At 47.8% G+C, this 13,936-nt stretch overlaps 1 protein-coding gene across 1 annotated transcript in view; it reads right to left on the reverse strand.

The window, feature by feature from the left end:
• BNC1 (basonuclin 1) overlaps positions 1 to 13,462 on the reverse strand; it is a 29,161-nt gene extending 15,699 nt beyond the window's left edge. Inside the window, exon 1 of the mRNA XM_047086534.1 lies at positions 13,385 to 13,462. Within this exon, the coding sequence (XP_046942490.1) occupies positions 13,385 to 13,462 (78 nt within the window). The remainder of the gene's footprint in view (positions 1 to 13,384) is intronic.
• Between the last annotated feature and the right edge of the window lie 474 nt (positions 13,463 to 13,936).

The following is a 13,936-nucleotide window of genomic DNA, read 5'->3' on the forward strand; positions in this document are numbered from 1 at the left end:
AATCCGAAGCAGGCTCCAGGCTCTGAGATGTCAGCACAGAGCCCGACGCGGGGCTCGAACCCACAAACCAGGAGATCACGACCTGAGCAGAAGCTCAACCGACTGAGCCACCCAGGCACTCCCAAAATAAGATTTTTTAAAAAATCAGTGAGCTGGCTTAAATACAGGTTAAAAATCTCCCTGATTTGACTGTTATCTATGACTCCCTTTGGATTACAATGGGCCCGAGCAGATCAATCAGACAAGAGCTTCTCAGGCGAAGGAACAGGGCTGTTCATAACGGAGGTACACGGCCCACAGCAGTGCGTTACCTGATCCTTCCCAGAGGCTATCGGAAAACAGAAAACACGTTTGCTCTTTGTAAAGCCATCCAATATCCTACAGAGAACTCCCTGTGATCACAACGTCCTCTTACGGTAATAATCCATGCCTTCTCCTCCGGGGTGATACCATCCCGAGGCGGTGAACACTGGCCTCGGGGGGAGGAGGTATATATATAAAGCACAGAAACACATACATAAACAGAACACCGGAATGTGGTATAATACTAAAACTTCCCTGGGTGGGCGGGGGGGGGGGCACAATTAGGAAAATAAAAAATCTAGTCTCCTCAGGTATACGGGGAGTAATGACAAAAAGATTGAGAAATACTGCTTTAGAGCCAGAAATTATTTCACCTTCTGGCTACAGAGATTCTACTCCTATACATGTAAACGGATGTGTTAAATACACAGACGCATACGTCTATATTCCTATACACGTAATTACATAGTTATCTCGACCGGGAGGAGAAAAATGAGGACCGGTTTAATGCCTGTTACACACCGTCCCAAGAACTGGAAAGGCACCCTTAGTTTTGTCTGCAGCACACCTAATATGCTGTCCGGATTCTCAAACGTCCCTGCGGCTCTGAACACCAGCTGACCAAGGAAGCAGCCATCTGTATTCTCCACAGCTACCAACATATTCCGCACTAAGCCTCTGCAATATTTCACAACCTACCTTCCCATCGACAGGGCTGTTTCAAAGGAAGTTTTGTTTTGTTTTTACATTTCTTTATTTTTGAGAGATGGAGAGAGACCGAGCACGAGCAGGGGAGGGGCACAGAGAGAGGGAGACATAGAATCTAAAGCAGGTTCCAGGCTCCGAGCTGTCAGCACAGAGCCCAACACAGGGCCCGAACCCACAAACCACGAGATGGTGACCTGAGCCTAAGTCGGACGCTTAACGGACTGAGCCACCCAGGTGCCCCTCGAAGAATTTTTTTTTTTTTAATTTTTTTTCAACGTTTTTATTTATTTTTGGGACAGAGAGAGACAGAGCATGAACGGGGGAGGGGCAGAGAGAGAGGGAGACACAGAATCGGAAACAGGCTCCAGGCTCTGAGCCATCAGCCCAGAGCCTGACGCAGGGCTCGAACTCACGGACCGCGAGATCTTGACCTGGCTGAAGTCGGATGCTTAACCGACTGCGCCACCCAGGCGCCCCTCGAAGGATTTTTAAAAGCAGAAAAATTCTTATTTGGGGATCCTGTCCCTCAAGAGGCCATTCATTCTTTGCCAGCAAGATGCTGAAAGCTTACACAGAAAATTCACATTCATTGATGCAGAAAGTAGGACCCTGCTCCAATCAGAGAAAAAAGACGCGCTTCAGCACATACTTCCTCTCCTTCCTGAAGATTCTGCTTAAAAGGCTCTCACTCAGGCAAAGCCTCAGGAAACTCTGGGTGATCCTACCTCGGGCCCAGCACGATGAAACTTCAGACGGAACAACTCCAGGCACATTTCATAGCCTGAGATTCAAACTCACTTTTTCTGTATCTCTTGACATCTGACTCAGGGTTTTTCAACTTCAGCATTATTGACATTTTGAGTCCAATAATTCTTGGTGGCGGTGGCTGTCCTGTGTGCTGTGGAATGACTGCTATGTCCCCAGTCTCTGCCCACCGATGCCACAGAAACGCGTCTCCCTCTTACGGTTGCGAAAACCCCAAATCTTTCCAGACTGCGGTCAAGACCCACTGACTTATCCTGACTATTCGCTTTTAGCAGCTTCTAGTTTAGGAATAGATTTGCACCTATTGGGACATAAACCCAATGTATGAATGCTGTTTTTTAAAAATGTTTATGTATTTTGAGAGGGAGAGAGAGAGAGAGAGAGAGAGAGAGAGAGCATGAGCAGGGGAGGGGCAGAGACAGAGGGAGAGACAGAACCTGAAACAGGTTCCAGGCTCTGAGCTGTCAGCACAGAGCCCGACGTGAAGCCCGAACTCACAGACCATGGGATCATGACCCAAGCCACAGTCAGACGCTCAACAGCTGAGCCACCCAGGCGCCCCATGAATGCTGTTTTATAAGAAATATTCATGTGGCTCTATATGAACCTATTTGAATAAGGCTTAATAAAGCTCATTATACATCCATGGAGATAAATCTCAGAGGAATTATTTATGAACTAAAAAAAAAGCTAATTACAGTGCCTTAAGAAAACTTCTGATATTAAGGGCCCAGGGTTTTCCCACTCATATCGGAATTCCCACAATGTGGCAAAAATTATAGCACCATTATTTAAAGACAAATTAACACTTCTAAAATGAAATCAAACCCGAAAATTCTAATTACAGGATGAAAAGTACTCATGCAAATCAATACGGAAAACTCTTAAAATGTACATCCTTTCCTTAGGAATCCTAATACTCGTTCCATTCTTCGGAAACATAAAGCAGATGTTTTACAACATTCTGAACTCATCAAGACATGATGATTGTTTTTTATGAACTCATTTAAAAAAATTTTTTTAACGTTTGTTTATCTTTGAGAGACAGAGAAAGAGCATGAGCAGGGGAGGGGCAGAGAGAGAGAGACACAGGATCTGAAGCAGGCTCCAGGCTCCGAGCTGTCAGCACAGAGCCCGACGCGGGGCTCGAACTCACGAAACGTGAGATCTTGACCTGAGCTGACGTCGGACTCTTAACCGACTAAGCCACCCAGGTGCCCCTAATTTATTTTATTTTTTAAGTAATCTCCACACTCAACGTGGGGCTTGACCCCGAGGTCAAGAGTTTCATGCTCCACCAATGGAGCCACCCAGGCGCCCCTTTATGCGCTCATTTTAATCAGACTATTTCCGAATTGTTACTAGACACTTTGATGTGCCACCAATCAACATCCGAGGTTCTGGCGTGCTTGTCCGTAACTGTCACTTGTGCTCCAGACATCACCGATGCCCCTGACATGTGACAGACGAGTGGTTACCTGCAGTGTCGGGATGGAAAGCTGGGACCTCGTTTTTAGGTTCTGTGTGAGGGTCTGTCTGTCCCTCCCTCCTTTCCCTGTTCTGCGTCCAGTTTGGGGACCAGGCGTCCGGTCAGGACAGGCTGCCTTGAATCGCCAGCAACAGCGGGTACCCGCACGGACATCCACCGCTGGACGGTGCAGGCCTCCGAGGGGGTTTGAACGACGGAGCTGGAGAATAACGAGTGTCCCTCCGCTTCAAAGCCGACTTATCTCCTGTACATGCAGACGTTTTCCTATCTCTCAAGATAAGGACTTCAGCGGGGAGAGTCTCAGGGAGAGACGGGAAGAGGAAGGAAGAAAATTACACACAATTTCAGCAAGACTCTTCGGGGTTTCCAGGTCCACGGGGTTGCCTCTTTGAGGGGAGCCGTCTGTGAAGCAGCTTAGACACAGGATCAAACTGCGTACCGGCCGGGCAGCTGCGTCGGCTCCCGGTCCTCACTCTGCCCTGTCCAATACGGTGGCCGCTCGCTACCGTCTAAGTCGTTCAAATGGCCAAATTTAAATGTGGCTACTTACGCTAATTATAATAAGACAGAATCAAAAGTTCAATTCTTTGGTGACGCCAGCCACGTTTCGGGCGCTCAGCAGACGCATGTGGTTTAGCGGCCACCACACTGGATGGTGGAGATACACAACGCACCCATCATCACGGAAAGTTCTACCAGATGCTTCTGAGGCCAACGGTGAGGCGAGGTGTCCTTCCGGCGTCTGCCCTCCGCGTGGTAGTGTGACTTAATGGGTGTTCTCACGTAACCCTCCCTACGTCGTCGTGGGGAAGGGATTATTCTCAGGAAACTTATATTTATACGGAAGGTCAGTGATTTTCCCAAAGTCGCACGGTTGGTGAGCTTTCCTGAGCACTTAACTGCGTGCGAGGTATTGCACGAAGCATGCTCGTGTACTGTCTCGTTTCTTTCTTCCAACCTCCCTGGGAGGTAGGTAATACTATCCCCATCCTAAGGCTGAGGGGGCCAAGGAACTTGCAGGCTATCAGGGTCGTCTCCAATCTGGACACTGGAGGCAGGGTATACCTTGAAACATCCATACTCGGTGCTACCCGTGCTTACACTTACGGTTTCATCTCATGCCTACGGCAACTCGGAGAGTGAGGCGTTATCAGCCTGCAGTGAGGACACCAAAGTTTCACACTCTCAAGAGACTTCGTAATAAATGAATAAGTGGTTACTGAACATTAATGAGCCAGGAACTGTTTGTTCGAAACTCTGGGGGTCAAAGTGTTGAATAAGACGGACGAGGTCCCTGCCCTCCAGGGGCCTAATCCCGAGGAGACAGAAAATAAACAAGTAAATAATCAGCACCACTTCCCAGGAAGCTAGTGCCATGAAAAAACGACACAGAACGATGCTAGCAGTTTTACTGGGTGGCATGGCGGGATGGGGTATAAGTAAGTGCCTTTTCAATATTTTTAAGAACTATTATTTTTTTGAGAGAGAGAGGGGAAGTGAGCAAGGGTGAGAGGAAGAGGGAAAGAGAATCCCAAGCAGGCTCCACTTAGCGTGGAGCCCGCCGTGGGGCCGGCTGGATCCCACGACCCTGGGATCGTGACCTGAGCCGAAACCAAGAGTCAGACACTCAGCCAACGGAGCCACCCAGGCGCCCCAGTAAGTGCCTTTGAGATAAGGTCATCACTGAAGATTTTTGAAGTGGTGACATCTGAACAGAATCTAGGGATGGCTAGGAGCCAGTGAAGACCTGGAGAGGGAGGAAAGGTTTTAGGGCAGAGGGCATGACAAGGGCAAAGGCCCTGAGGCACAAAAGAGGCTGAGTGCTCAGGAACAGAAAAGGAGCCCGAACCTATGTAGACGGAGTGAGTAAGGTTGATGGTAGGAAATGTGGGTCACAGAGGTGGCAGGAAGCATTCTGCAGAGGACCTTGAGGGGCAGGCCGAGGACTCTGGAGTTTGTTCTCAGTAATCCTCTGAAAACAGATATGAAATGAGTGTGATTTGCCTGTTGAAACGATTACTTCCGGAGGCAGAGGCGGGGAGCCTGCACGCCTCGCCCCTCGCCACAATGAGCCTCTTTCCCGGGGAGGTGGTAAAGGGCACTGGTGGCTTCAGGTGACTTAGGTCTTACTTCCCATTAAACCACAAAACCTTCAGCTCCATGCCTTGGACTCTGACGGAAACGGGCTGGCCATCTGTTTCTGCCCACCCTGGAGTTCTATCAGCCATATTAATGAGGACACACAGGTAAGAATCGCAGAGACCGATCGGTACAACCAGAGCGTTGAATCACAGCAAGGTTCGTGGGTCCTCTGGGCTCTGGTGGTCTGACTCCACTGACAGAGCTACGAAAAATACCTATTACAAAACCCTCCATAAAAGTTGCTGCACAACGAATCGCTCCAAAAAGAGGCAAGGGACCAGCTGAAACCCCAAACGAACAACACCCAGCCGCTAGCAGGGGGCCGGATCCTTCGTAAGCCCTGCACTGGTGTTATCTGAGAGAGGAATGAATGAATCGAGACGGCAGCGGCACTGTGCTTCCGAATTACAGATGCCCACCCCCATAGCCTTTCGTCTCATCCTCCCTTCTGAGTCTCTGCTGGGGGCCAGGTGATGAAGTACTGGCCGATGGTATCCAAGTAGGAGTTACCAGGTGGAGCTTTACAGAAAACCCCTTGTAAATGGGAGCTGAGTCAGCTGGGACACTTCTTTCCTGTCCTCCTCCTTCCATCCTGGGATAAGAATATGATGGTTGGACTCGAGATGCCATTTTGTGACCATGAGGCAACTCTGCGGTCATGCCCTGGGGGACGGCGGCGCAGGAAGGATGGCGACTGTTATTTGGGAGCCTTTACTAGCAGCCAAAAGTAGTTTCTAATTTATACACAGGCTGTCTGCTGGCGATGGAGAGGGCCACATAAAAATCGTGTAAAAATGCCTAACTAGGAGAAATCACCAAGGCCAAGTTTAGAGCCTGCTGCCCTCTCTTAAGTGTGAGATTCCAAGGCTGTGCCAGATTCTCGGTGATAAGGATCATAAAAAGCCAAAGGACCCAATCTGCTAAATCACAAATCACTTTTGAAGTCATTAAGCTTTAGAATAAAACTATTTCAAGTTTTTCCAAGCCGCGTTTTTAAACGCTGATACAGACGATTGTTAATATGTTTGAGTCTCAGAAGAGTCTGGTGCAGATCAAACCGTGCCAGTCAGGATCTATAACACGAAACACCTCCTAAGGCAGCTGGACCACCCTCAGCTTATGGGGAGGGGACCTGGTTTCTCTTCACTTACAGCAAAATTGTCACCCCATTCTCTCTGTGGCTGCAGAGACAGCCTTCGGGGTTCCGGAAATTGCATCATTCAAGGAGGGGTGGGGGGAGGTCTCTACTTCTTAGATACATTCTGTGCTGCTTCTTTTAGGAGAATTTGCCTTTTTTTTTTTTTTTTTTTTTTTTTTTGCTCCCTACCTCTTCTCCTCCCATTTTTTCTCTAACTTCTTTCAATTTTTAACTTTTCCACTGTTTTCATTACATACACCAACTTGCAGAGGCACAACTAGGATTCTGAACGCAGTATCATCATTTGCCAGACGGGCAACAAGGACAACTGGGAGGAAGAGAAGAGAAAGGCCAGGTGGGCTTCTCGTAGGAGGCAGCTGGCAGCATTGGACGGAAGCCCACCTAGGGAGAGACACAAGACCAGACGCTCATGCCATCTTTCCGCACGAGTAGTTAACGAAGTGATACAAATTTATTTAACAAATTGCTTTTGTTGGCGGTGGTGGTTCTCATTTGTTTTTAAAGCATCTACTACATACTGATAATTACAAGGAGCCTCCCGGGGATACAAAGCTGAGGAACTCCCAGTGTCTGTCCTAGAGGGTGTATGTGTTCATCAGGGAATAAAATTCTACAGCTCGACTGGTCAATGACAGCAGAGAATAAAGTTTTTGAATTTGTCATAACCTCACATGATTCATTCACTATATTCAAATCTAGAAAGTCAAGAGATACTAAAGAGAAATGAAAAAAATCATTAGCTGCCTTTAGGGAATGCTAGGGAACCAATTAATTGTCCCCAAACCTGGTAAACAAAGGGACAGATCAAGTATAAATCCTTAAAAAAAATTTTTTTAATGTTTATGTATTTTTGAGAGAGAGGGGAGGGGCAGAGAGAGGGAGACACAGAAACCGGAAGCAGGCTCCGGGCTCTGAGCTGTCAGCGCAGAGCCTGACGTGGGGCTTGAACCCACAAACTGTGAGATCATAACCTGAGCCAAAGTCAGATGCTCAACTGCCTGAGCCACCCAGGCGCCCCAAGTATACATCCTTTTTAAAAAATTGTTTATTTATTTTGAGAGAGAGACAGCACTTGTGAGCTGAGGAAGGACAGAAAGAGGGGAGTGGGGAGAGAATCCCAAGGAGGCTCCACGCTGTCAGCATAGAGTCTGACACAGGACTTGATCCCACGAATTGTGAGATCACGACTTGAGCTGAAATCAAGAGTTGGAAACTCGGGGCGCCTGGGTGGCTCAGTCGGTTAAGCGGCCGACTGCGGCTCAGGTCATGATCTCATGGTCCATGAGTTCGAGCCCCACGTCGGGCTCTGTGCTGAGAGCTCAGAGCCTGGAGCCTGTTTCAGATTCTGGGTCTCCCTCGCTCTCCGCCCCTCCCCTGTTCATGCTCTGTCTCTCTCTGTCTCAAAAATAATTAAATGTTAAAAAAAAAAAAAACTAAAAAAAAAAAAAAAAGTTGGAAACTCAACCGACTGAGCCACTTAGGTGTCCCAAGTAAAAATCCTTTTTTATACAAATTGTGCAAACCACTGACGAGACAGAGATTCCCTTTATAGAAGTATCTAGTGAATAAATAAATGAAGAATTAGAATACTACCATTCCACAATTCCAAATGTAAAAGTTGACAACCAGGTCAGTTGCCTCTGATCAGAAAGATACGTTCTACTGCAGATGGGGTGTTCTTATGAAAAAAGTTCAGATCTGGGGTGTCTGGATGGCTCAGTCGGTTAAGTGTCCGACTTCGGCTCGGGTCATGATCTCACGTTTTGTGAGTTTGAGCCCCGTGTGGGGCTCTGTGCTGACAGCTCAGAGCCTGGAGCCCGCTTCCGATGCTGGGTCTCCCTTTCTCTCTGCCTCTCCCCTGGTTGCACTCTGTCTCTCTCCCTCAAAAGAAACACTAAAAACAATAAAAGAAATAAAAAAGTTCGGATCTGAATCAGATCAAGCCCCTTGGTCAACTCTAGTGCACAGAAAATGCAGGGGACAGAGGAACAACCATAATGTAAACAATACCACAAGGAAGCAGTCACTAATTCAGACTGGGGGGCATTGTGTAGAATAAATGACCCAGCTTTTTCAACAGATACATTGCAAGCAAAAAGTGAAGTGTAAACCTACAGATTAAGAGAGACAACATATGGACCTTACTTAGATCCTGGTAAGGAGACACCAATACTTGGGGCGCCTGGGTAGCTCAGTCAGTGAAGCGACTAACTCTTGATTTCGGCTCAGTTCACGATCACCTGGTTTGTGGGACTGAGCCCCACGGGGGGCTCTGCGTTGACAGTGCAGAGCCTGCTTGGGATTCTCTCTCTCCCCCTCTTCTCTCTGCCCCTCCCCTCCTGGCTCTCTCTTTCAAAATAAGTAAAAACATTAAAAAAAAAAAAAAAGAACATGTACTGACCTTCAAGAGTTATGCTAACTTTTTTTAATTTTTATTTTTTTGAATGTTTATTTATTTTTGGGAGAGAGAGAGAGAGAGAGAGAGAGAGAGAGACAGAGAGAGATAGCGTGAGTGGGGAGGGGCAGAGAGAGAGGGAGACAAAGAATCCAAAGCAGGCTCCAGGCTCTGAGCTGTCAGCACAGAGCCCGACGCAGGGCTCGAACTCACGGACCGTGAGATCATGACCTGAGCCGAAGTCGGACGCTCAACCGACTGAGCCACCCAGGTGCCCCTGTTTTATTTATTTTTGAGAGAGAGAGGGAGAGAGACAGAGCATGAACGGGGGAGGGTCAGAGAGAGGGAGACACAGAATCCGAAACAGGCTCCAGGCTCTGAGCTGTCAGCACAGAGCCCGACACGGGGCTCGAACTCAAGGACCGAGAGATCATGACCTGAGCCGAAGTCAGACGCTCAACCGACTGAGCCACCCAGGCGCCCCAAGAGTTATGTTAACTTTTATAGGTGCTGCATGAGGCCAGGGAGGCTTCCCCCGCGAGGCAGCAGGTGTGCCCTCCTCACCTCATGCAGGAAATGCCATGGTCCTAGGCTCATTCCGTACATGAGTGTGAAACCCAGGAGGCCAGGCCACAGAGTAGAGGCTTCTGTCCCCAGGGCACGAGAGCACACCTCGAAAGGCAACAGCAGGTGAGCTGAGCGTGTGCTGTCCAGACCGGCAGCCAGGCCTGTTGGCTTCGTGGAGCCATCGGGATTCCCAGCCGCAAGGAGACACCCCCTTTCCCATGAGCACAGTTGTAAAAAGGGACCCGGGAAGCCTCAGAAACCAGGAGGTATCATTTGCAAATACAAAACCCCCACCAAAGACCCACCCGACAGAATCTGCTTTCTCACTGCAAGCAGGGGGATGAAAAGAACAGAGCCCGGGGCTCGGGGCTGGGAGAAGGGTCTGGAAGGGTCTGGCAGAGGAAGGGGCAGCTGGGAGGGAGCAGGTACAGATGTTGGGCCAAGTCTACCTGTGAGGAGAAAGCACGCACGACACCCTTGCCCCCTTCTCGTGCTGCTCGCCTTCAAAGAGGATGGTGGGGAAAATACTCGTTCTTTTGATCTCTTTAAATCAAAGTATAAACTCTGTGCCAAAATCATCTAACAGCTGTGCCCTTTTTTCTTAAAATTATTAGTTCTGAAAACAGAAAATATAAAAAGTAGAAAGATATGCAAATGTTACTTTATGAACCTAACCAATTATTTCTTCATTAAAAAAAAAAAACACCTAGCAACAACAACAAACTATATGGAAATAAAAGGATATGTACACATTTTCCCCCCTTTATAACCTAAATTTGGGAGGACCTCAGAGGCAATCTTCAGAAACCTTTGGTAACAAAAAACAGAGGGACGTTATAGGTGTAGGGAACTTTTGAACTCAAGAGACAGCTCTGGGGGAAAACACACAAAAACCAACACAGAAAAAGGACATTTATACTTCAGGATAATTTTAACGAACGTAGCCAGTTCTACAAGCATTGCAACTTCACGTCCATTGCAAGATAACAATGAAAGGGTGAACATTTCTAAGTAAAATTTTGCAGACACTTCTTTTAAGGGCTTAACGAGAACTCGATTTTCAGAACTGAGTGTTAAAAAAAAAAAAAGAAACAAAAAGCGACCTAAGATTTTTCAAAATGAAATTTTGAAAAAGAAAAGGCCAGAGTTTGCAAATTACCGTCCTTGTCACTGCCTTAAAATCCAGCCTGGGGAATCACGAAGCGCTCGAGTTGTCCGTATAAAAATTTTATCTTCATAACGAGTAACGCGAGAAACCATCAGAGGGCTACGGAACGAGGCCAGTGCTTCTAGAGGCTGGCGCAGAGATAGAAACTACTTGTGATGTTTGTTTGGGTGTATGGAAGGATCCTTCAAGGGAGAGTCTGTAAGAGGAGACAAACTCACACAACCAGATGCAAGAAAAAGTAGCCTGAATGAAAAGTTTACCTTCACGGAGACAGTCATTTCCTTCCACATAGGTTGTTTGGAGCTGGCCTTGACAACATTTTATCCCTCGTCTCTCTTTGCCCTCACGCTAGCCCTGTGAGATCATCCCCCCAAGGCAAACTTCTCCTATGATTTGCTAGGCTGGTTTTTAAATAATGAGTTCAGGCGTGGACGAGAATGGCGGTGGCCCTTTTCCCTGCAACACCCAAAGTTTGAGAAGGCCCCAGATCGGAGCATGGCAGAGCGGGTCTGCTCTTTGTTTTGACCCACTGTTTTCTGTTTTTGGTTTTGGGGGATAAAAATAGGCACGTGTCCATGCAGAGAAAGGGGGCTACACCGGGAACTTAGGATTTCCAGAATTAGGAGAAAGGGCTTCAAAGGATGACAAGATAACAGAAGATAAGGTTTTCAGGTGGAAACCAATTTAAAAGGAAAAAAAAAAAAAACCCCACAAAACTTTCCAGATGTCTCTTCCGAGCAGAACCCAGTTATCTTTAACATCTCACAGATACGGCATCAAAAATAAAAGAGGCAAATAAATAAATAACAATAAAAATCTGCAATAGGGTATTTGGAGGAAGGTAATTAAAAAATATACTGGCTCTCTAAATCTTGGTCTTAGTTATCAAAAAAAAAAAACAAAAAAGTGTGGCTCGGCAATGAGGTTTCATCTAACCTGGGGTATTTCTAGGTCTCCTTGAACAGGGCTGTTTCTGGCAAAACTGACTCTAAATGCCATCTGTAGAGGTGAAAACTCACCCGGGGGTAAAGCTCCCTCCTCCTGCAAGTAATTTACCTTGCGGAAGCTTCAGGGCAAGGCACTCGCTTAATGGCCACTGTCAAAATAGCTTCTAAAGCCATATACAAAGGCTAAAAGACACTTCTGCCCCTCACCCCACATGCAGCAATTTAATCTTACCGACAAACTGAACTTTCACGATGTTTATGTGTATCCCTAGGCATTCATAAATGATAACGGTATGCTTAAAGAACAATTATGATTTGTTCTGCAGGGAAATCTCTATGGCTTTTCTCACCCAATGGGGTGGATCCTCCTTTCCAAGCTGAGGGTTCTCAGACACAGAACATGGGCCTGCGAGGCCGGCCTAACGGCTGCGCGAGAGACTTGTAACAATAAACAAATAAAAATAACGCTCTATGCAAACCTCAAGCTTCCACAGGAATTATTTCATGTTGGTTAACATTTCTGATGTGAATTATTACCAGAGCAAACATGATTGTTTCTCATCTTAGCATGGATCAAGGGCCAAATAACCCCTCCCAACTTACCACTTTCTGACTGGAGGAGGGGCCTCTAGCTAAATCCTTGCTATTCTGAATGGAACAGCATTTACAGGTACGGATGATTTTCCAAATGAAATTATGCAGGTGTCTGAACATAATTATGAGTTCCCAAAGCATGAGCCGCGCTTCAACTCAGAGAATATTTCACCACCTTTTCTCGGTATTGAACTAGAACAGGAACACGTTCAACCAACAGTTGAGTTCAAATAGTAATACTTTCTCGGTGAAATTAAAGTTAGCAAACCTATCAGATAAAAAATCAAATGATGACTCACATGTTACTCTTTTAGGTACGCCGGAAAAGATAAAGTTATCAACAATATTTACCAGAGCAAAAATGGTGTCTATCTGTTCACACCCATTTAAAGCAAAAATCAGAATCCTGACCAATTGCTAACGTTTGAAGTAATGTGGTTTTTTTTTCACACGACATCCGAAAATTTTATTTTGACATATTACACTTTAAATGAGGTTTTAATAATATATATCAACGTGTTCCGGAAGGGACAATTTGAGAAGCCGGTGTGTTTATCACTGAGCAGAAGTTTTAACACGTAAGCATCTAAGTGCAAGCCAAGAGTCTAAGGGATCTTCTGAAAAGATCCCATGAGCTCTAACAGCAAATTAAAAGGAGAAGCAAAGAATGAAAAGGCACCAGAAAAAAAGGAGAAAGATAATCTGCCCAACACTATTTTTCAATTCACTTACTGTCAAATAAAAAATCTTTGTCACTCTGATGAGAATATATTAAAAAACAAAAAATTTGTTGCTACATCTGCTGTGTGGGCCCAGCGCATGCAGGAACACATGTTTTCCCCAGCACGCGCGCGCGCGCACACACACGCACACACTCACACTCACTGACAGGGATTCCCAGGATACCACTGGGGCCTTTTTTTAGGCCCCTTAAGTGTTAACAGCAGAGGCCTGGCTGCGACCAGGCGTCTGGCCCGCTTTAAATGCCCTGTCTTCAGCAGAGCTGCGGTGAACACGGCCATAAACCTAGGGGGACATAACTGAACCTTAGAGTGTCTGACACTCACCTCTCCAACCCCCCGCCCCCCAACACACACACACAATTTTACTCCAACAATTAAGGCTGCTAGTTGGCATTCCATTTAACTGTCAAACGGCGACCGGTGGCAGCCCCACGGCCACAAAGAGATGCCTTAAATGAGAAGAGCATGTTTCTACACCGCATTTGAGAAAGTTTGGCTCCGAGCTATGCACTGATTAACATCAGATCTCCTCCTTCCCTCGCCTCTCCGCAATCTTGTCACATCTGGCTGACAAATCCGTAGGGGCCGACGCAAAGCCAGGCGGCCGGCGGCGGGGCTGGGGTCTGGCGGGGGCAGGGGCGCCCGAGGGGGCAGGGGACAGGCGGCGCCCCCCGCCCGCCTCCCCGCCCGCGCGCGCGCGCGCCCCTGCCCCCGGGAGCCGACCCGGCGCTGTCCCCCCACCTGCCCGAGTCCCGGCTCGGGGCGCGCGGGCAAATCAGCGCCTCCGCGGGGCCGGCCGCCGTCCCGCCCCGGCTCCTGCCCGCCGGCTCCGCGGCCCCGGCCCTCGCGCCTGCAGCCCGGCGGCCGCACCCCCTCCGCGCCCTGGCGTCCCCGGAGCTGTCGGAGCGACCCGTCCGCGGCGCGCTTCGCGGGGCCTCACGAAAGATCGGGCGCCC

The sequence above is a fragment of the Lynx rufus genome, unplaced genomic scaffold (genome assembly GCF_022079265.1).
Source record: "Lynx rufus isolate CCGP_SWC_20201006 ecotype Redwood Valley unplaced genomic scaffold, mLynRuf1.p SCAF_21, whole genome shotgun sequence".
NCBI classification, from domain to species: Eukaryota; Metazoa; Chordata; class Mammalia; order Carnivora; family Felidae; genus Lynx; species Lynx rufus.